The sequence below is a fragment of the Drosophila elegans genome, unplaced genomic scaffold, assembly GCF_018152505.1.
Source record: "Drosophila elegans isolate 14027-0461.03 unplaced genomic scaffold, ASM1815250v1 contig_133, whole genome shotgun sequence".
NCBI lineage: Eukaryota > Metazoa > Arthropoda > Insecta > Diptera > Drosophilidae > Drosophila > Drosophila elegans.
In genome coordinates, this window is record NW_024545499.1 from 385,756 (window position 1) to 404,739 (window position 18,984).

An 18,984-nucleotide genomic window follows, 5' to 3' on the forward strand; every position below is an offset into this window, starting at 1 on the left:
TAATTATATTTTTGTAGATTACTAATATTATGATTACCTTAAATGATTACTTAAATAGTGGACAATTTAATATATTTTGGGTGTTTTTGTTTAGCATGAGGTCCTCGAGCTCACTTTGTTTCTCTTCTCGGGTAAATTGATGTATTTCCCCCTGAAAATTATTTCAACAGTATATATAAAGGTCTTAAAGGCAAGACTAATTTTAAAGCAGAAAGCAGTTAAAGCCCCGAATAGTAAATCCCTGCAACGCGCTAAATCAAAATTCGAAAGAGTTCTACATGTTTAATTCTACAGCAGATTCCCAACAGATTTTAATTTCAACTTCGCATTAATATTGACAACTATATAGTAAGTGTATTTTTAAGGATTCAGGCGAATACTAATTTATACAGTTCCTGTTTATTTTTGTTTTTATTTCCAAAGTTGTATTTTATGATTGAACTTTTCACTGTGCTGTGGATTAAATTGAAATTGTCGCATCAGCAACAGCGGCAGATAAAGAGCGTTGTATGTAAACAATCGAAAATACAAACATAAATATTTAATACGCATTAATTGATTTAAAGCAGAGGGCATATGTAAACACGAAAACAGTTTCCCAATAGCAGTCGACAGACAAGGCAGCAAAGAGAAATGTTGATACAATCGATATTTATTAACACTTTGGCCATTCTGATGGTCTTCTGGGTGAGTAAAGGGCACTGAAAAAATGTATATAAAAAATCTTTAAAAAACGTGTTTTATTTACAGTTGGGACACGTCACTTGCCAATCATCAGCCGATGATCAGGAGCTTGAAATCGGAATAAAAGGGGAAGGACCACCGGAAAAGGAAGAATTTCCTTGGACGTATGATGCCCAGGAAAACTGAAAGTTTGGGGATCTTTCATACGTCTTATATTCAATAATTCTTTTTATATATATAAATAATTCAAAGATTATACTATAATTACCACTTGCTGCTTATCAGTAATGGTACAAAAGTCATAATTGTAACATACTTTTGGGATGATGTAAAACTGAGCTTGGGGCAAATTGGCAAATAATAGAAAAAAAACAAAAATTAAAAGTATTAAATTTAACTTTCATAATCATTTTATGACTGATAGTGTTCATTTTTGCAAGTACAGCTTTTGTTTAAAAATATGTAAGTCACTGAAAAAACTATACGTACAATGACCACGAAAATACATTTATGTAGCATGATTTCAGGCTGATGACAATAGAGAATCTGAAATACAAGTCCATCTTTAATTGTTTGCTTCATCAAATCGTACTCGAGTTTTAACCTTTAAATAGTTGGTTGTAAATCAAAGAACATTTTAATTTAATCGAAGTAGTAACTAAGGGCTACCAAAGCAATGGAGACATGTGTCACTGTTAAAAATAAAAACTGAAGGACAGGATTATCATTGTAAAGCAATGGAAAACTTACCAGCCAAAGGCCAAACCGGAAGACAGGCGCACGGAAAAGCCATGCTAATAAAAATTCCGTAAATAAAACATTTTCGCCTGGTCTGAAACGTAATTAATAATTATAGATTATTTGGTTATAGCACAAGTTTCACCTCATTTAATGCCAGGCACAGCAATATCGTGGATAATATCTGGAAAAACATAACCACAGTAATTCCGATAACAATATCTTGGTTAATTCTCCCGGAAAATGTGTGATATTTGAACTGCCTTTTCTCGTGTTCGGGTGGATAATTAACTGAAGTAAACAATGAATATCAATTATTTGGTAGAGCATGGTCTAACTAACAGTAGCAATCCAGAATGTAGGCGTAAAACCCGAAACCGCTCACTAAGTTCCACGAGGCCAAGGTGGTTATGACAAACCAACGTTCACCCGGTCGATTTGGCATACTTTTTCTGGGCCTTTTGTTAAAAATAGTGTATATTTAATATGTAAAACAAAATGAATCACTTTGCCTGGCCTGCCCGAACGAAAATCAATTTAGCCAAAGGTTCAATGTACTTTTACGACAAGTGCGTGTCAGCTGGATGAAAAGCTAATTGCGGCCATTAAGACCACGCCCCCTCGGGGTGGGAGGTGGGTTGCCATGGGCAGCCGTGGTGCCAAACTTTAGCCCTAACTGGAGCACTCAATAAAATGGGAATTAGCCTGGCAGAGCCGGCATTAATGGGCTGCGATTGGGCCCCGGAACAGAGACTTCTCTATTGCCCCCGGAGGTGGCAGCTTTGACACGCTTCCAAGTATCAATGCGATTTGTTTGCGGCACGCGAACAAACTTTACTTTTTTCAGCTGCAGTGCATCGGAAGTGAATTTGAGTCCTTTGACTGCGGCATGGTAATTGCGTTAATTTCACTCGAATTACCTTTCACATCATTGTTTTTGCCACGGCGACCACGCCTCCTTTTTCGGTGTCTTGCATGTTTGGCGGCACTTTTGTGGATTTTTCGAGACCCCCGCCGCCCAAATCCTTCCATAGTTGCATGTCGACAGCATTATAGTTTGCTGACAATTTACAGAAATTATACCCGGACATAGAAAGAAAACTGCTGTAATTTCATACTTTGTTTAATGTTGTTATTATTAGTATAACAAAATATTTAAATATTTATTAAAGAAAACCTACATTTTTTTAACAATTAATTTCCGACTTTTAAATATTACAAGCAGGCATTATTTACTTATGTTTTTCATCAAACGGCCTAATCAATTTCTCACTGTGCTTGCCAAGTACATGCGGTAGCTTAGTTCATTGACTCTGCTCTGCAATTACGTGAATCAAAAATAAACAAACATGTTTTCATGGCATCAGGACACTAAAACGTCTATGATATCATCTTCGTCCATGGCCAAAGAGTCGAAGGTGTCCTGATCCTGAATTGGTTTACCATCAAAGACCAGGATCAGGGAACTAGGGTGCACGCCAATTGCCTTAGCATATTTATCCTTGAGATAGGCGGCCATGGGCTCATCGATGATCACATGGTACTGCAGGTGAGGGCCATCTTCAGAAAACAGCCAAAGGATTTTGCTCTGATGGGCCATTGCGGGGGCTGTGAATTTAGTGATGGGGTCTAGGATTCTATTTACAAAGTGATAGTAGCCACGTGGCCTTCTGATCAACCGAGTTCATTCATTTTTCGCTTTTTGTTTGGAGCCACATCATCAGTGGCAGAAGGGCTTAGATTTACGATCAGTTGCCGGCGGACCGCTTACCAATAAACAAGTTCCGAGAGAGCCCCGATAAGATAAACGTTGCCTTTAAGTAGCTGCGACTATTCCCAAGTCACCCTCACTCTTGTCTCACATACTCATGTGTGGGTCAGCCTATCTCGCTCCGAAATCGATGGCCATTCAAGGTGCAGACGTGGGTATGTAGCCCAGTCTAACCCGAAAGCGCACCTTGGTCTCGAGTCATTATAAAAACTGATAAGAATTATTATGAAATGTTTAATTTCTGGATGAGATGTGGCAGGAAAAGTTTTACAGAATAAAAGAGATGAAACCAAAGCAACCAACATTTTTAGAAGTATAATAAAACCATGATCCGAAAATACATATTATTTCGAATTTTGGAAAAAATAAATATATAATTATATATATTTATTAATTATTATTAGTACCTAGAATATCCTATCCAATATGAGTACTATTGGAAATATGGTATGATAAACAGATTTAAAGATTTATGTAGAATGATGGCTTGAAAGTTTTATTAAGTAATAGCACTAACCATATGGTATGGTTAGTGGTAATAGTATCCTATTATCATAGAATTAAAAAAAATATATATACAGCAGTTTCTGTTAACCAAGGAAACAGAACTCTGAAAGTACTAATGCAAGACATCAAAAAAGTTTTTACTATTTAGCTTAGTGCTTCATGAAATCATCTGGCTGACCCATGAGCTCGTGCTTCAAAAAGCAGTAATTAAATGGCAATGTTTTGACCCAAACAAAACAAGATAAGCACCGAAAACATGAACTTTGAAATAAAACATAATAACCGCAAATGGGTTTAATGAGCAAAGAGCAAGGTGATGAGCACATTTTGCACCACTGTGCACGATAGCCAGCGGTATCTAAACGAATTTATAAATATAATACGAACGTATACTATAACGGCGACAACGAATTTCGATAGAGCTTTGCGAGACAATTTGGGAATGAGAAAATGCGATGGCAGTCAGTTCTTCAGCGGCTTTCTGGGAGCACGGTCGTCTTTGTTTCGGATTTGGACTGGGATTTGGGATCAGAAACCATTATCTCTGGTGGGAGGTGCGAGACTCATTTAAATTCACAACGAACGGAAGCTAATTGCGGCAGCGGCCAGAATGAAGTGCCTGATAGTGTTCGGGCTGATTGTGGCCCTGTTCGGTGCCTTCGTGGGCTACGGCTACGTGGTGTTTACGGATTTGACCAAACCACTGCCCAAGCCCGAGTTCAAGGACAACACCTACTGGGGTCCTGGCGACGGCAAGGACTTTGTGCCCGACGAGAAGATCTACGAGTTCAAGCTGCAAGTGCCGCAGGAGGAGATCGATGAGCTGCGCAAGGAACTCAACCGCACCCTGAAACTCACCGATCCGCTGGACGGGATCGCCTTCGAGTACGGTTTCAACACCTATGCGCTGGAGCAGTTTGTGGACTACTGGCGGGACAAGTACTTGACCAAGTGGGACGAGCGCCAGGAGCTGTTCAATTCGTTCAAGCAGTACAAGACCGAAATCCAGGGGTGGGTGGAAGAGCCTTTGTTTATATATTCGAATGGCATACCAATGACCTGATTCTCCTGCAGATTGAACATCCACTTCATTCACGAGCAGGCCTCTGAGGAAGCCAAGGCCAGGAAGCACGTGTATCCGCTGCTGCTGCTCCACGGCTGGCCAGGATCGGTGCGCGAGTTCTACGATTTCATACCCATGCTCACCAAGGACCAAAACATCTCGGACTTTGCTTTCGAGGTGGTGGCTCCTTCGCTGGTGGGCTACGGATGGTCTGATGTGAGTAACTGTGAGGGAAACATTTAAACTGATCCAAAGCTTTGGTCAAACGGTAATAGTAAAGACCAAAAAGCTTATCAACCACATGACAATCTTTGAATACCACTGATAACAAAATCTTTACCGTAGGCTGCTACCCGACCCGGATTTAATGCCGCCGAGATGGCCACCGTGATGAGGAACCTGATGCTCCGTCTGGGCCACAAGAAGTTCTTCGTCCAGGGAGGAGATTGGGGCAGCATCATTGGCAGCAACCTGGCCACTCTCTATCCGGAGAACGTGATTGGCTACCACTCGAACATGTGCGTCCTGCACTCGCCACTGGCCATTATCAAGGGAATCTACGGCAGCTTCTACCCGGAGAAGTACCTGCCCTCCAGATTCTTTGTAGACCACCACTTTCCCGTGTGGGACAAGTGGCTGATGCTGCTGAAGGAGAGCGGCTACTTCCACATCCAGGCCACCAAGCCGGACACAATTGGAGCGGCCCTGACCTCCAGTCCCGTCGGCCTGGCCTCCTACATCCTGGAGAAGTTCCAGACCTGCACGAATCCCGGCCTGCAGCAGGACTTTGGCGCCATAGTCACGGTCTTCGGTCTGGAGGCGGTGTTGGACAACCTGATGGTCTACTACCTGACCAATTCGGCCACCACGGCGGCCCGTTTCTATCTGGAGAACGTGTCCAAGACGTACAGGGATCTGCAGCTGGACCGCGTGCAGTCCCCGGTTCCCATGGGCTGTGCCCGCTTCCGGTTCGACCTGCCCTCGGTGACCGACTGGCAGCTGCGGGACAAGTTCCCCAACCTTAAGCACTCCATGTACTTCCAGCAGGGCAGCCACTTCGCCGCCCTGGAGATGCCGGCCATGTTGTACAACGACTTCACCGCCTTTGCCGCCAAGATTGGTCTCCATGATGAGGAGAAGAAATAAACTGTTTCCTATTACAAACGCTCCATCTTTGTACTGTGGTTTAACCAGACCTGATATATAATATATGTATATTGACGTGCTGTTTAAACTAGGCACCTATTACTTTGTAGTTCTAATGTCGTGATGTAAATTTCTTTAAAATTAAACATGCAACGAAAGATCAATACAAATTGGCCATAAAATCTATATTGATTTTTTGTAGCTAAATTGTTTTTTTATTTAAATGACAGCAAATTTTCCAATCTGCGGCTATATTTAGTATCGTGCGCATCGTCACTACATTTGCAGCCGTCCATAGTGACGTAGTTTAAACGAAATATTTTAAACATTTTATTTCTCATTTTGAAATGCATGTCTTAAAAAAAAAACAAGTGGGAACGCAATAGTCAAGTTTCCCGACTATTAGATACCCCTTACTCAGCCAATAAACTTCAAACTAAGTATTCTCCCTACAGAACATTCCGAGGCAGAGGACTCCAAAACCGTATAACTTCTAAAATATAAGATGAATTTTTTTTTGTTTTTTTTTTTTCTACTGATAATAGAAAAGACCGAAACACAAAAAAAAAATTCCAACACCTACGGTTTAATATGTCTCAGAGTGACAGTTCATACTTTCACGATTTGTGGGCGTTAGAGTGGGCGTGACTCCGTTAAAAAAAAACTTGCGCTGAGTAGGAACTACTAGAATCTGTGTGCCAAGTCCCAATATTTAGTTTTAATAGTTTACGAGAATATACATTTATACTTTATTTGGTCGGAATCGCTTCCTTTTACCTGTTAAAGACTTTTCAACGAATACAATATACCCTTTTACCTTACGAGTAACAGGTATAACATGCAAGCAATTGACTGGTAAAAAGTGGAGCCTAATACCCTCACTAATTGTTTGTGATATAAAATAAGAATTCCAAAGGTCTCGTATCGAGATTACGATAAGACAGCCAAAGTGTATTTATGTTGTAAACAATTGATTTGAAATGTACCTTATTTACTGTCATTTCATAAATGCGATTGATTGTCTTTTGACTTGTATCGAAGCTGTCGCGTGTTGATAATTGAAATTCGCGTTCATCATTATTTTATTTATTTGTATTCAGCTCAACCAAAATTATTTATTTACATTCTAAGCATGAATCGCTTCTCCCCAATTTAGTTCTACGCCTTTGCAGCTTTGACCAACTGATAAACGCAACTGCATGATCATCTTCATTACTAACATTAAAGCTATGTTTCATGACTTGCTCTTCTTCAATTTGTGTGCAAAAGCTCTCTCTCTCTCTCTAGCATTATTTGCCTTATCATGCTCACATTGCAGTGCAGCTGGACATACGATCCAATTGCGATCCACTTGCGATCGACAAGCCGGCAAAAGCTTTCGTTTGCCGGTTGTTTGTCAATTTAAAATCATTTGTGCTTGGTGATCGCATACAAGCAGCTGTGCAGTTGTTGCTCCCAAATATATATGTATAGTATATATATATAGAATATAGTAGTGACACAATGGCGAACGTCTGGGTGCGGATCCTGATCGGAGGCCTGGCCATACTGGCGGCCGTCGGCTATAAGAACTATCGCGACCTTTCGGCGCCCGGCAAGAGACCCGATCTGGACAACAATGCCTACTGGGGTCCAGCGTTAAAGGAACCCTATCGAGAGAACAAGGCCATCCTGCCCTACGACATCAGCGTTAAGCCAGAGGTAAGATTCGAGTATAGCAAAAAATCATATAAACATGTTTACCAGATACATATGTACATATGTATGTACGTACAATACAGCTTGTTCGTTTTGTACTCTTCCTTGTCAATATGGGTCTTATAACCAAAATATCATCATGATATTTAATGATGCAGGTATTGCCCAAGTTTTGAAATATGTTTGCTTCAAATGAAGTGATACAATGAAATTGTAATTATATACGATTTAATAAAATGTAATCAAGAAAAGATATAAAATGACCTTTTTTATAGGTTCATATATTATTTTATAACAGAATCATTAAGATATTTCTACTTACACCTTTTTCTAATAATCCTTATCCTTTCAATTGCCCAGGTAATTGAGGATCTGAAGAACCAGCTTAGTCGTCCTTCGAAGGCCCAGGCGCCGCTGGAGGGTGTGGGATTCGAATACGGTTTCAATGCCAACGAGTTGGCCAAGGTGGTGAAATACTGGCGTGATACCTATTTGGCCAAGTGGAGCGACCGCGAGCAGTACCTCAAGAAGCTGGATCACTACCAAACGGAGATTCAGGGGTTAGTAGCGGAACTCTAATGCCAATCCATTGCCCCCATGCATAATTAGTTGCATTTGCACATTAACCCCGAGACTTGACTCCAAACGCTTTCCTCTTTTCGCAGTTTGAAAATTCACTTTATTCATGCCAAGCCCGCCCAGGTGAAGGGCCAGAAGCCCAAGAAGGTGCTGCCCCTGCTCTTGATGCACGGCTGGCCCGGAACCGTCCGCGAATTCTACGACTTCATTCCCCTGCTGACCACGCCGAACGAAAAGAGCGACTACGTCTTCGAGGTGATTGCGCCCAGTCTGCCAGGCTATGGATGGTCTCAGGTAAGTACTCTCATTCCATTAAATATTTTTTGCCTTGAGAATTAGTATTTAAAATTAAACTACTTAATAACAAATTTTTTAATTTTTTTTTTTGTGCAATTCTGTGCTTACGCCACATTATTATCATAAATATTTTGTATTTATTATTAATGTTGGCTTTATCGATCTATTTACTTGTTGTATCTATTTGTTAGCCTTTTCGAGATCAAAAATTTGTTAAAAACACATATTTCAACATATTTTTGAATATTTATTTGCTAATATAAATGTATTGTATTATTATATGATAAATATATTTTTCACTTAAGAGATACACAACATACAATAAGTATCTTTTAAAGAAAATTCATTACTTAATATTCTAACTCAATAATTTGCATTGTAAATCTACTAAGAGTTTATTTTCAATGACCAATCAATTTACCATTTTTAGGGCTCTTCGAAAACTGGATTCGGTGTGGCCCAAGTGGCGGTGGTGATGCGCAACCTGATGCTGCGAGTGGGATTCGATAAGTTCCTGGTGCAGGGCGGCGACTGGGGCTCGATAATTGGATCCAATGTAGCCTCACTGTTTCCAGAGAACGTACTGGGATACCATTCGAACATGTGCGGAAACAACAGCCCCCTGGGCCAGATAAAGTTGGTGTTGGCCTCGTTCTTCCCCAGCTGGTTTGTGGACAGCCAGCACGCCAGTTTCTACAAGGGATTGGGACACATGTTCGGCATTATATTGCAGGAAATGGGCTATGCCCACATACAGGCCTCAAAGCCAGACACCATCGGCAATGCCCTGATCGACAATCCAACAGGACTGGCTGCCTATATTCTGGAGAAGTTCTCCACGTGGACGAACCCCGCATTTAGATCGCTTCCGGATGGCGGACTCACCAAGAGGTTCACCTACGACCAGCTGCTGGACAATGTGATGATCTATTACGTGACCAATTCCATTACCACCTCCGTGCGCCTGTACTCCGAATCCATGGTTGCCTCGCAGCTCGCCCTGGCCGTGGACAGCTTGCCCATCAAGGCCAAGTCTGGATGCACTCGCTTTGCCCATGAGATCGTGCACGCCCCCGACTCGGTTCTGGCCAACAAGTTCCCCAATCTGGTGCACAGTACCCACCACCAGGACGGCGGTCACTTCCCTGCCTTTGAGCTGCCCCAGCAGCTGTACGATGACTTCGTTAGCTTTGTCCAGAAGGCCGATTTGTCCTGACTGACTACTTTCCTAATTAGTTCTAGGAATGCATTGTAATGTTGTGTTACTGTAGACTGTGTCTGTTGCGAAAATTAAAACAAATCGGCTTGGTGATTGAATTTGCCTTATCTGCTTTGAAAACCAAAAGTGGAAGAGTTTTTTGTTTGGAAACTTTGATAAGTGATAAAGTGGAGAACCAAGGGGCAGTTTTGTGTTTGCTTTCTAAAGGTATTTATATACATACACAGATAAATCTAAGCTGGGAACATTCTTACGTAAGTTTCACTGGTTGTCTGTAGTCGGCTTGGAAATACCCTGTATAAAGTGATTTTTAAATAAATTAATTTTTTATAAAGCTAAGTAAATATTAAAATTTGCATCATTTATATTTAGTAATAAATAAAATAACATTTTAAGCTCTTTTTAACTTTAATTTTTGATAAATCTTAAAGATATATTTATCTTAAACTAAAACTTTGTATGTCAAACTATAAAACATTTAACAAAAATTTAATTTTAAACTCTCATTTTGATGATAAATCAAGGTTATCTTTGATTAGATCCAAAATATAGGGTATATCTACCTAACCTGGAACACCAGCTGCGTCGCAAAATATCAATTATACCCGCCCCCCCTCCTCTTTCTCTATGTACCTATGGGCCCCCCCCCCCACCAAAAAGCTTCAAACAAAAACCGACACGAAAGCTTTGCCGAGTAAATAAACAATAAAGCTGCTCCAGCCGAGTCATAGTCATCCACGATTTGGGAAGCCGCTACGGCGTCTCAGTGGAGTCCAAAGTGAACCCGTCGATAAGCCTTAACTGATCGGCTGTAGGGTGGTCACTCAAAGTCGCTTATCATGGTGAGCGACGAAAACGAGAGCTGCGCCCACGATGATATGCTGGAATCGTCGGAATCATCGGAATCGTCGGAATCGGAGCAACGATCCCAGTCAGTCAGTGTGAGTGGATCTGCCGACAGCGAAGGATGGGTGTTACGGCTAAAATTCTGGTCTTGTTACTGGCCATTGGAGGCGGGTTGGTCTACAGGAATGTGAGCCAACTGTGGGCCGACTTGCCCATTCCCCAGCTGGATCCTCAGCAGTGGTGGGGCGATGAAGCCGAGCCGAAGGACTATGCCGCCTACCTAGCCAACAGTTCGGAGGTGATTGGCAATAGGCTTAGCTACCCGGAGAAGGTGAGTGGGGGCTATCTGTTATTTGATTTTTAATTACTACACATTTATTGACACATACTATCTGGACTATCTGCAGACCATTGCTGATTTGAAGAGTCGCCTCAATCGCACCCTGCGCTTAACGCCTCCCCTCGAGGGCGTGGCTTTCGAATACGGATTCAATACGGATTACCTGAAGGAGGTCGTGGAATACTGGCGTGACGACTACCTGCCTCGTTGGCGCGAACGCGAGGTGTTCCTGTGGCAGTTCAACCACTTCACCACCGAAATTCAGGGGTGAGATAAGAGCGGCACTTATCATATCCACAGATAGTAACGGACTTTTAGGCTACGCATGCACTTCCTCCACCTGATGGTTTACGACGACAACAAAGTGGGCAAGCAGCACTATCCGGTGCTCTTGCTGCACGGCTGGCCGGGATCGGTGCGGGAGTTCTACGACCTCATCCATCTGCTGCACCAGACCAACCTGGACAAGAACAACAAGTACATCTTCAACGTGGTGGTGCCCAGTTTGCCGGGCTATGGCTGGTCGGAGGTTGGTGTGCTCCTGTTCGAAGACCTATTCACAAGCTAATCCTTCTCTGATCTTGCAGGGCACTTCGCGGAAGGGTCTGGGTCCCGCTCAGGTGGCCGTTATAATGAGGAATCTTATGCTGCGCTTGGGCTACGACAAGTTCTTCATCCAGGGTGGAGATTGGGGCAGCATCATTGGCAGCAACATGGCCACCTTATATCCGGAAAATGTCCTTGGTTACCACTCGAACCTGTGCAACAGTATGAGTCCTAAATCCTTGGTTAAGGGTTTTGCGGCCGGTTTTTGGCCCAGTTTGTTTGCGCCCTCCGGCTTTGGGGATTTCTTCTTCCCGAAGTCCAATGAACTGAAGTACCTGATGGAGGAGAGCGGCTACTTCCACATCCAAGCCACCAAACCGGACACCATTGGAGCCGCACTCACCGACAATCCAGTGGGACTGGCCGCCTATATTCTGGAGAAGTTCTCCACGTGGACCAATCCCAGCTACCGATCACTGAAGGATGGTGGACTCACAAAGCGCTACAAAATGGACGCCCTGCTGGACAACCTGATGATCTACTACCTGACCAACTCGATCACCACCTCGCAGCGTCTGTATGCGGAGCAGTACGCCCAGGAGCAGCGGAACTTGCGCCTGGAGAGGGTTCCCACTAAAGTGCCCACGGGATGTGCCCGGTTCAAGAGTGACATCATGCATTTCCTGGACATCCAGTTGCAGGACAAGTTCACGAACCTGGTGCACAGCACCTACCACAAAAAGGGTGGACACTTTGCCGCTCTGGAGGTGCCAAAGGTGCTCTACCAGGACTTTATCGAGTTTGTAAAGACGGTGGAACGCAAATTTAGAATTAAGTCGCTGTAAATGTTTTTTTTTTATAAAGACGCCTCCTTTTCAAAAAGGGCGGTTTTGTGTTGTTATCGATATCTTATTTGGTTTTGATCCTGGAAGGTATACATTTTTGCACTTTACCTAAGTTGGGCTTTAAAATAAAGGCATACCAAAATGTAATTAGTTAAGGGTAACCAAAAAGAGTTAAACATTAAATTTTTTTAAAAATAAAAAAAAAAAAATAAAAAAATATACATCAATTGCAAAATACAGATTACATTTCATTTGGATTTACTTTTTGAGCAGGTTATACATTTTAAAGGGACTTTTTTTTTATCATATATGGGCTTTAAGCTTTATTTGCATAACTCTATTTTTATATTTTTAAAAGGGAATAAAAAATACTGAAAATGGTACCTGGTTAAGCAGCTAGGTACAGGCGTGTTAAGATGCCTCCCATCACTGATCCTGGAAACATTACAATCGGGAATCGGAGTAAAAGAAATTGCAAACCATTTCGACTAGGAAATTGATCAGCAAACTAAGCAAATAAAACTCTATCATTATTTTGTGTGAGAGGAAGAGCAGGCTGGACCGTAAGCTCACTGAATAGTCTATATACATACTACGATCCACCAAATATCAAAAAGAGTAAACGGTAATTAAAGACAAAGAAGCCCTTGAAGACAAGTAAAGGAGTAACAGTAAAAGGTTGACATTTTCTACCATCCAAGAAGAACGATGACTGACCTTAAGTTAACCGTGGCTTTAACCAGCGTGAATGGGGAGAATATGTCCCGACACGATATGCTGCAGTGGGTCAACAACATGGTTCAGGGTCACTTCAAGAAGATCGAGGAGCTCTGCTCTGGTAAAAAAAAAAACCCCAAAATGTTTACTTTTACGAAGCTAACAGCGATGATTTTCCCAAGGTGCGGCCTACTGCCAGATGATGGAGATGATCTTTCCCAACTGCATTAACCTGAAGCGCGTGAAGATGAGCGCCAAACTGGAGCACGAGTATCTGCACAATCTCAGGCTCTTCCAGGAGGCTTTCAATCGCCTAAAACTGGATAAAACCGTGCCCATCGATCGTCTGATCAAGGGACGATTCCAAGACAACTTCGAGTTCCTGCAATGGTTCAAGAAGTTCTTCGATTCGCAGGCACCGGGCCTGGAGAACATCAAGTCCTTGGCCAATGCACCGGTGATCAAGCCCATCAAGCCGCGTGTTTTCGCCAAGGAGCAGTCCCCAGTCAACGCCAGTGATGATGCCCTCAAGGAACTGATTGGGGAAATGCAGACCCTTAGCCTGCGGAGAGACGACATTATGGAGGAGACTAACCAGTGCTTCAACAAGTTGCGCTTGGTCGAGGATCTGGTGAACGACATGTTCAACGACGGGAAGCACGTGGAGTTGTGTAAGCGCATTCAGGCGGTGCTCTACAAGACGATAGACGGTGGGATAAACGAGGAACCCATCGAGGTGAATCCGGATGATGGAAGTGAAGGCGCCAAACCCGCCGATGAAAATGAAGGATTGTATTAGGATTTTTTTTTTTGGTACAGCGTTCTGTTTTTATAATTATTGTATTACGGATAAACAAATCCCTTGTGAATTCAGCCGTTTGAGTCATTGTCATTGTCTGAGGAGGAGTAGTCGCCCACCAAGCTCTGGGATTTGGCATTCGAAGTGGGGGCTTTAGCTTCGTCTAGTTTTCGGCGCCGGATGCCCAGATCCTGAAGTTGAAGCTGGCTATTTAGCGCCTTTTGCCGCTTGAGGCCACCAAAAGTGGTGGTTGTTGCTCCCGGCAGCGCTGGGCGCATGAGGAGCTCCAGCCGCTGCTCAGACTCCCTCTCCAGAGCCGACTTAGTCTGCAACTTCATCAGGGCGGCCATTTCCCGGTCCTGACTGGTTTCCGGCAGGAGGGCAATGTCCAGACTGCTTTTGGCCAGCAGCTGGCGGTCCTGTTCCTGCTGGCCCTTGATCTCCTGCTTCTGCTGGCGGAACTCGGCACGCAGGCGACAATTGGCCATGTAGCTGTCATCCCAGACACTCATGTTGCGCTCCACCAGCTTCTGGAGCACCGGTTTGGCGTCTGCCGCTGCCTTGGCATCCTTGGCTTGGTGTTCCAGCTTGTACATGGCGTCGTCGAAGAGGCGCTTCTGCACCTCTTTGGTTTCCGGCACAACCTGCTCGTTCTGCAGGGGATCCCAGCGGTTCTCCTGCCGTCGCGCGCCCGAGAGTATGACATAGTCCAGATTTCCCGGGTCCGTCTGAATCTCGAAGTGATTGTCGCACAAGTGGCACTTCATCCGGAACTTGAAGATGGGCGTGGTGTAGTACATGCCCACCTTGGTCTTCTCCGCATTGTAGCGCACGCCCATGCCGATGTGGTTCTTGCATCCGTCGCACCAGATATTGTAGGGCATCTCGAAGCGGATGATGATGATCCCAAGGTGGATCTTGCGGGCGCGTTCCCGCAGGGCATGGGTGCCCTGGAACTTGTTGAGGCCGCCCTTCTTAGGGTCATAGTCGGGCGGGTAGTATTTGTTCTGACCCTTGCGTTCACCCATTTTGGAAGTGCTAGGAGTCGCTGTCTCCTCAAACTAAGAAAACGTTTGCTCTTTGGAATCCAAAACGTAAATAAAAACTTGTCAATTTCCCAGACAAAAGCTAAATGCTATAAAACTGCAGAAGAGACAGCTGATTCGAAGCCGCTGGTGGTGGCCCTCTCAGTTAATCGGAAAGAAAACAAAATAAATACGACATTCACGCTGGCTTTTGAAGGTTTATAAATGTAGAATTTAATTCTTAAATAGTTATTTTTTTTGTAAAGAAGTTATTCACTTTGGATATTTCGCGGTACATAGAGAACAAGTGGTTGCAGTAGCTTGCGATATTTTCGAATGGGCAGACCTAGCTTGAAAAGTAAATCGATAACAGCACTGACGGCGTGACAGCTTTTCCGATCGTCCCATCTCTAATAAAAATAGTTTCTCGTGGGCATCCACAATTATCTTGGATTTTTAACCCTTTTTGCCACGTAAATTGAAATAAAACTAGTGCCAGATCCCGGCAAGATGATAATCTACACGAACGAAGGCAATCCGCTGGGACTGCAGCTGCTGATGCTGGCCAAATTCGCCAAGCGGCCGTTGCAGATGCAATTGGTTAACCTAAATGGTGAGTTCCCCTTCGGATTCTTAACGAATTCCGGGGAAATGCACTCCAGTGACTAATTTCTGATGCAATAACTGTTGACCGTTGCAGATGCCAAGTACAAGGATTTGCTGGTGCTGCCCACTTTGGAACTGGACAACGGGCTGCGACTTTTCTCGCCGGCTGCCATTGCCAAATATCTTCTCGTGGACGAGGGGCAGCTGCGGGATGAGGTAGGGCTTCAAAAAAAAAAATTATGCTGGGCCGCGACCCCTGAAGGTTAAACTAATTTGTGTGTGCTTCCCCGCAGTGGCTGGAGTGGTCTGCCACGTTGCTGGCTCCCGCTTTGGCCCACCACATGGCCGTGGGCCACAAGGCGGATGCCAATGCGTTGCCCGTGCTGAACGCTCTGGTCAAGAAGCTGGATGACAGCCTCAAATCCTCGCCCTTCCTGGCTGGCGACAAACCCAGTGCCGCCGACATCGCCGTATGGTCGCTCCTGGCTCCAGACGGCACCCTCAAGGGCGCCCAGAACGTGGACAGCCTGAGGGATTGGTATGGTAGGATCAAAGCCCTGCCTGAGGTGCAACAAGTCCTGGTCGAGCAGCCGCTTAAGGATCTCACCTTCAATGCGCTTCAGCAGTCCAATCGGTACGGCGGATTGCATCATGTCCCACTGAAACGCCTCAGCCTGGCTGATGCGGGCAAGCTGTTGGTGGATACCACGCCCACGGTGGCGGATACTGTTACGGATGAGGAGATCTCGGCGGCACAAGCTGCTTTCACATACACAGCTCCCAAGGAAATAAAGGAGGAGCGAACTGTGCTTCCCAAAGCTGGTGAGCGCAACGTGCTCATCACCTCGGCTCTGCCGTACGTCAACAATGTGCCCCATTTGGGCAACATCATTGGTTGTGTCCTGTCAGCGGATATCTATGCCCGTTACTCGCGTTCCGCTGGATACAACACACTGCTGATCTGCGGCACGGATGAGTACGGCACAGCCACGGAGAATAAGGCCTTAGCCGAGAACCTCACTCCTCGAGAGATCTGCGACAAGTACTTTGAACTGCACAACGCCATCTACCGCTGGTTCGGCATTGGCTTCGATTACTTTGGACGCACCACCACCCAAGAGCAAACAGAGTGAGCAACGGCTTCTCAAGCTAATAATCCGTAACTAACCATTTTTCGTTTTACCTAGCATTGTGCAGGAGGCTTTCAAGGATGTCCTGAAAGCTGGCTACATTATCACAGAGAGCGTGGAGCAGTTGCTGTGCCAGAAGTGCGATCGCTTCTTAGCTGATCGGTGAGTGCATCAGTTTTTTTTTTATCAGCAACTCAAACTGATTTTTACATTCCTAACAGATTTGTGGAGGGCACCTGCCCGCATCCTGGGTGTGGCTACGAGGATGCCCGTGGCGATCAGTGCGACAAGTGCGGCAAGCTGGTAAATGCCACCGAACTGATCCGACCCCGTTGCAAGGTGTGCAACAGCGCCCCTGTGCTGCGTTCCTCCGATCAGTTGTTCATCGATCTGCCAAAGTCGGAAGCACAGCTCAAGGAATGGGTGGACAAGTCGGAGGGAGGATGGACCCACAACGCCAAGGTTATAACGAGGGCGTGGCTAAAGGAGGGTCTCAAGCCGCGATGCATAACCCGCGATCTGAAGTGGGGAATCCCAGTACCTCATGAGGGTTTCGAAAAGAAGGTATTCTACGTGTGGTTCGATGCTCCGTTCGGTTATGTGTCCATGACCAAGCGCTACACCAAGGAGTACCAGCAGTGGTGGCAGCCAGCCAAGGGCACGGACGTGGAGCTCTTCCAGTTCATGGCCAAGGACAACGTGCCATTCCACTCGGTGGTGTGGCCCAGTGTCCTGCTAGCCATCAACAAGGGCCACACGCTGGTCTCCCACATCATGGCCACCGAGTATCTGAACTACGAGGACGGCAAGTTCAGCAAGAGCCGTGGTATTGGTGTCTTTGGCAACGATGCTCAGGAGACGGGCATTCCGGCTGATGTCTGGCGTTTCTATTTGGCCTCCGCCCGGCCCGAAGGTCAGGACTCCAGCTTCAGTTGGAACGATCTCGCTGCCCGCAACAACTCCGAGTTGCTGAACAACTTGGGCAACTTTGTGAACCGCGCTCTGGTCTTCTGCGAAAAGAACTTCAACAGCACTGTCCCAGAGGTGGCTGCCACTCAGGACGAACTTGTGCTGCTGGCCTTGATCAACCGTGAGCTACGCGGTTACATCAACTCCCTGGAAAAGACGAAGCTGCGTGATGGCATCCGTCACCTGCTGGCTATATCTCGACATGGCAACGGTTACATGCAAGCCCAGCAACCTTGGGTGCTGCTTAAGGGCAGCGATGATCAAAAGAAGCGTGCGGCCACCATAATTGGTCTGTGTGCCAACATTGCCTGCCTCTTGGCCAATCTCCTCTTCCCTTACATGCCATCTACGGCCAGGACATTGTTCGGTCAGCTCAACGCTAAACAGACGCCACTCAATGCGGAGTAAGTGCTTTTATAATTGATATTTAAATTTATTCTTATTTATGTTTTATACCAGAAAACCTCTGGCCACTTTGCTACTCCCCGCTGGTCACAAAATCGGCAAACCTGCTCCACTGTTTGCCAAACTTGAGCAGTCGTTCATCGATGAACTCAAGAGCAAGTACGGCGGAGCCCAAGAAACAAAAACTGCTGTCCAAGGTCAAACCAGCGCAGCGGATTTGGAGCAAGCTGTGCAGGCTCAGGCGGATAAAGTGCGTCAGCTGAAGGCGAGCACCAAGGACAAGGCTGTGTGGCAACCGGAGGTGACCAAACTGCTGGAACTCAAGAAGCAGCTGGAGCAGGCTAAGAAGTCCGCTCCTGCTTCTGCACCCGCTACCGCTCGTACTCCCACGAATGGCCCACAATCAGTGCAAGATCTGGAGAAGGCTATCCAGGAGCAGGGTGACAAGGTGCGCAAGCTGAAGGGCAGCACAAAAGACAAAGCAGTGTGGCAGCCAGAAGTAAACATTCTGCTGGACCTCAAAAAGAAACTGGAAGCGGCACAAAAAGCAGCCAAGGCAGCTCCTGTCGCCGCAGCTCCTGCTCCTGCTGCCTCCCCCTCTGCAGACGCTGCCCAAGTCAAAGCATTGGAAGACAAAATTGCTCAGCAGGGCGAAAAGGTCAGGACCCTAAAGGCCTCAGGCGATGCCTCCGTGTGGAAGCCCGAAGTTGACACCCTGGTCGCCCTGAAGAACCAACTGGCGGCACTGACTGGAGTCCCAGTCGCTGGTGGTCAGAGCAAGGGCAAGAAGAAGAAGTAGGGCTAAGGCCAATCGCGTTTCATAACTATTAACCATGCTGGACATTTTTTACCTCAAATCTTCTAATCACGCATTCGATGGCAACCCTTAGTCACGAACTGGCACAGTTCTATTCATCTCTTTTAAGTTATGCGCTTGCATTTAAAAAACTTTCGTTTTTATTCGAAGTATGGCTAAATATTCAGTTAGTAATTTATTGAGTTTGTGAAGAAAACATTAAATCCATTGACTTTCAAAGGAGTTTAATTTTAAATT

At 45.1% G+C, this 18,984-nt stretch overlaps 9 protein-coding genes across 11 annotated transcripts; 6 read left to right on the forward strand and 3 right to left on the reverse strand.

The window, feature by feature from the left end:
* Positions 1-90: 90 nt before the first annotated feature.
* LOC108145145 lies at positions 91-1,934 on the reverse strand. Of its 2 annotated transcripts, XM_041707460.1 has the most exons (5): positions 1,765-1,934; positions 1,568-1,713; positions 1,435-1,516; positions 1,289-1,376; positions 1,125-1,230 (listed from the first exon to the last, which is right to left on the reverse strand). In XM_041707460.1, the coding sequence occupies exons 1-4, from the start codon at positions 1,865-1,867 to the stop codon at positions 1,327-1,329; spliced, it is 381 nt and encodes a 126-aa protein (XP_041563394.1). In that variant the 5' UTR covers positions 1,868-1,934; the 3' UTR covers positions 1,125-1,230; positions 1,289-1,326. The 2 variants fall into 2 exon arrangements, with proteins under 2 accessions (XP_041563396.1, XP_041563394.1); XM_041707462.1 differs by lacking the exons at positions 1,125-1,230; positions 1,289-1,376 and adding an exon at positions 91-151.
* On the forward strand, positions 557-1,246 carry LOC108145147. Its single transcript, XM_017270361.2, has 2 exons — positions 557-687; positions 751-1,246. The coding sequence occupies exons 1-2, from the start codon at positions 634-636 to the stop codon at positions 868-870; spliced, it is 174 nt and encodes a 57-aa protein (XP_017125850.1). The 5' UTR covers positions 557-633; the 3' UTR covers positions 871-1,246.
* Positions 1,935-2,552: 618 nt separating the features above from the next.
* On the reverse strand, positions 2,553-3,103 carry LOC108145146 (small ubiquitin-related modifier). Its single transcript, XM_017270360.2, has one exon. It carries the CDS (start codon positions 3,020-3,022, stop codon positions 2,786-2,788), a length of 237 nt encoding a protein of 78 aa, XP_017125849.1. The 5' UTR covers positions 3,023-3,103; the 3' UTR covers positions 2,553-2,785.
* A 1,046-nt stretch (positions 3,104-4,149) lies between these two features.
* On the forward strand, positions 4,150-6,095 carry LOC108145185 (juvenile hormone epoxide hydrolase 1). Its single transcript, XM_017270426.2, has 3 exons — positions 4,150-4,711; positions 4,775-4,979; positions 5,109-6,095. The coding sequence occupies exons 1-3, from the start codon at positions 4,311-4,313 to the stop codon at positions 5,907-5,909; spliced, it is 1,407 nt and encodes a 468-aa protein (XP_017125915.1). The 5' UTR covers positions 4,150-4,310; the 3' UTR covers positions 5,910-6,095.
* A 1,220-nt stretch (positions 6,096-7,315) lies between these two features.
* Positions 7,316-9,828, forward strand: LOC108145187 (juvenile hormone epoxide hydrolase 1). The gene is made up of 4 exons (XM_017270428.2): positions 7,316-7,610; positions 7,968-8,167; positions 8,273-8,480; positions 8,914-9,828. The coding sequence occupies exons 1-4, from the start codon at positions 7,413-7,415 to the stop codon at positions 9,697-9,699; spliced, it is 1,392 nt and encodes a 463-aa protein (XP_017125917.1). The 5' UTR covers positions 7,316-7,412; the 3' UTR covers positions 9,700-9,828.
* A 796-nt stretch (positions 9,829-10,624) lies between these two features.
* LOC108145190 (juvenile hormone epoxide hydrolase 1) lies at positions 10,625-12,525 on the forward strand. The gene is made up of 4 exons (XM_017270432.2): positions 10,625-10,879; positions 10,956-11,155; positions 11,207-11,417; positions 11,476-12,525. The coding sequence occupies exons 1-4, from the start codon at positions 10,670-10,672 to the stop codon at positions 12,277-12,279; spliced, it is 1,425 nt and encodes a 474-aa protein (XP_017125921.1). The 5' UTR covers positions 10,625-10,669; the 3' UTR covers positions 12,280-12,525.
* A 192-nt stretch (positions 12,526-12,717) lies between these two features.
* On the forward strand, positions 12,718-13,869 carry LOC108145195 (microtubule-associated protein RP/EB family member 1). Of its 2 annotated transcripts, none has more exons than XM_017270436.2 (3): positions 12,718-12,904; positions 12,981-13,117; positions 13,179-13,869. In XM_017270436.2, exons 2-3 carry the CDS (start codon positions 12,988-12,990, stop codon positions 13,793-13,795), a joined length of 747 nt encoding a protein of 248 aa, XP_017125925.1. In that variant the 5' UTR covers positions 12,718-12,904; positions 12,981-12,987; the 3' UTR covers positions 13,796-13,869. The 2 variants fall into 2 exon arrangements, with proteins under 2 accessions (XP_017125925.1, XP_017125927.1); XM_017270438.2 differs by having other exon boundaries at positions 12,984-13,117.
* On the reverse strand, positions 13,790-14,927 carry LOC108145194 (coiled-coil domain-containing protein 130 homolog). Its single transcript, XM_017270435.2, has one exon. The coding sequence runs from the start codon at positions 14,821-14,823 to the stop codon at positions 13,867-13,869; it is 957 nt and encodes a 318-aa protein (XP_017125924.1). The 5' UTR covers positions 14,824-14,927; the 3' UTR covers positions 13,790-13,866.
* A 280-nt stretch (positions 14,928-15,207) lies between these two features.
* Positions 15,208-18,966, forward strand: LOC108145179 (methionine--tRNA ligase, cytoplasmic). The gene is made up of 6 exons (XM_017270415.2): positions 15,208-15,433; positions 15,521-15,642; positions 15,720-16,555; positions 16,614-16,718; positions 16,778-17,929; positions 17,985-18,966. Exons 1-6 carry the CDS (start codon positions 15,331-15,333, stop codon positions 18,727-18,729), a joined length of 3,063 nt encoding a protein of 1,020 aa, XP_017125904.1. The 5' UTR covers positions 15,208-15,330; the 3' UTR covers positions 18,730-18,966.
* The last annotated feature ends 18 nt before the right edge of the window (positions 18,967-18,984 follow it).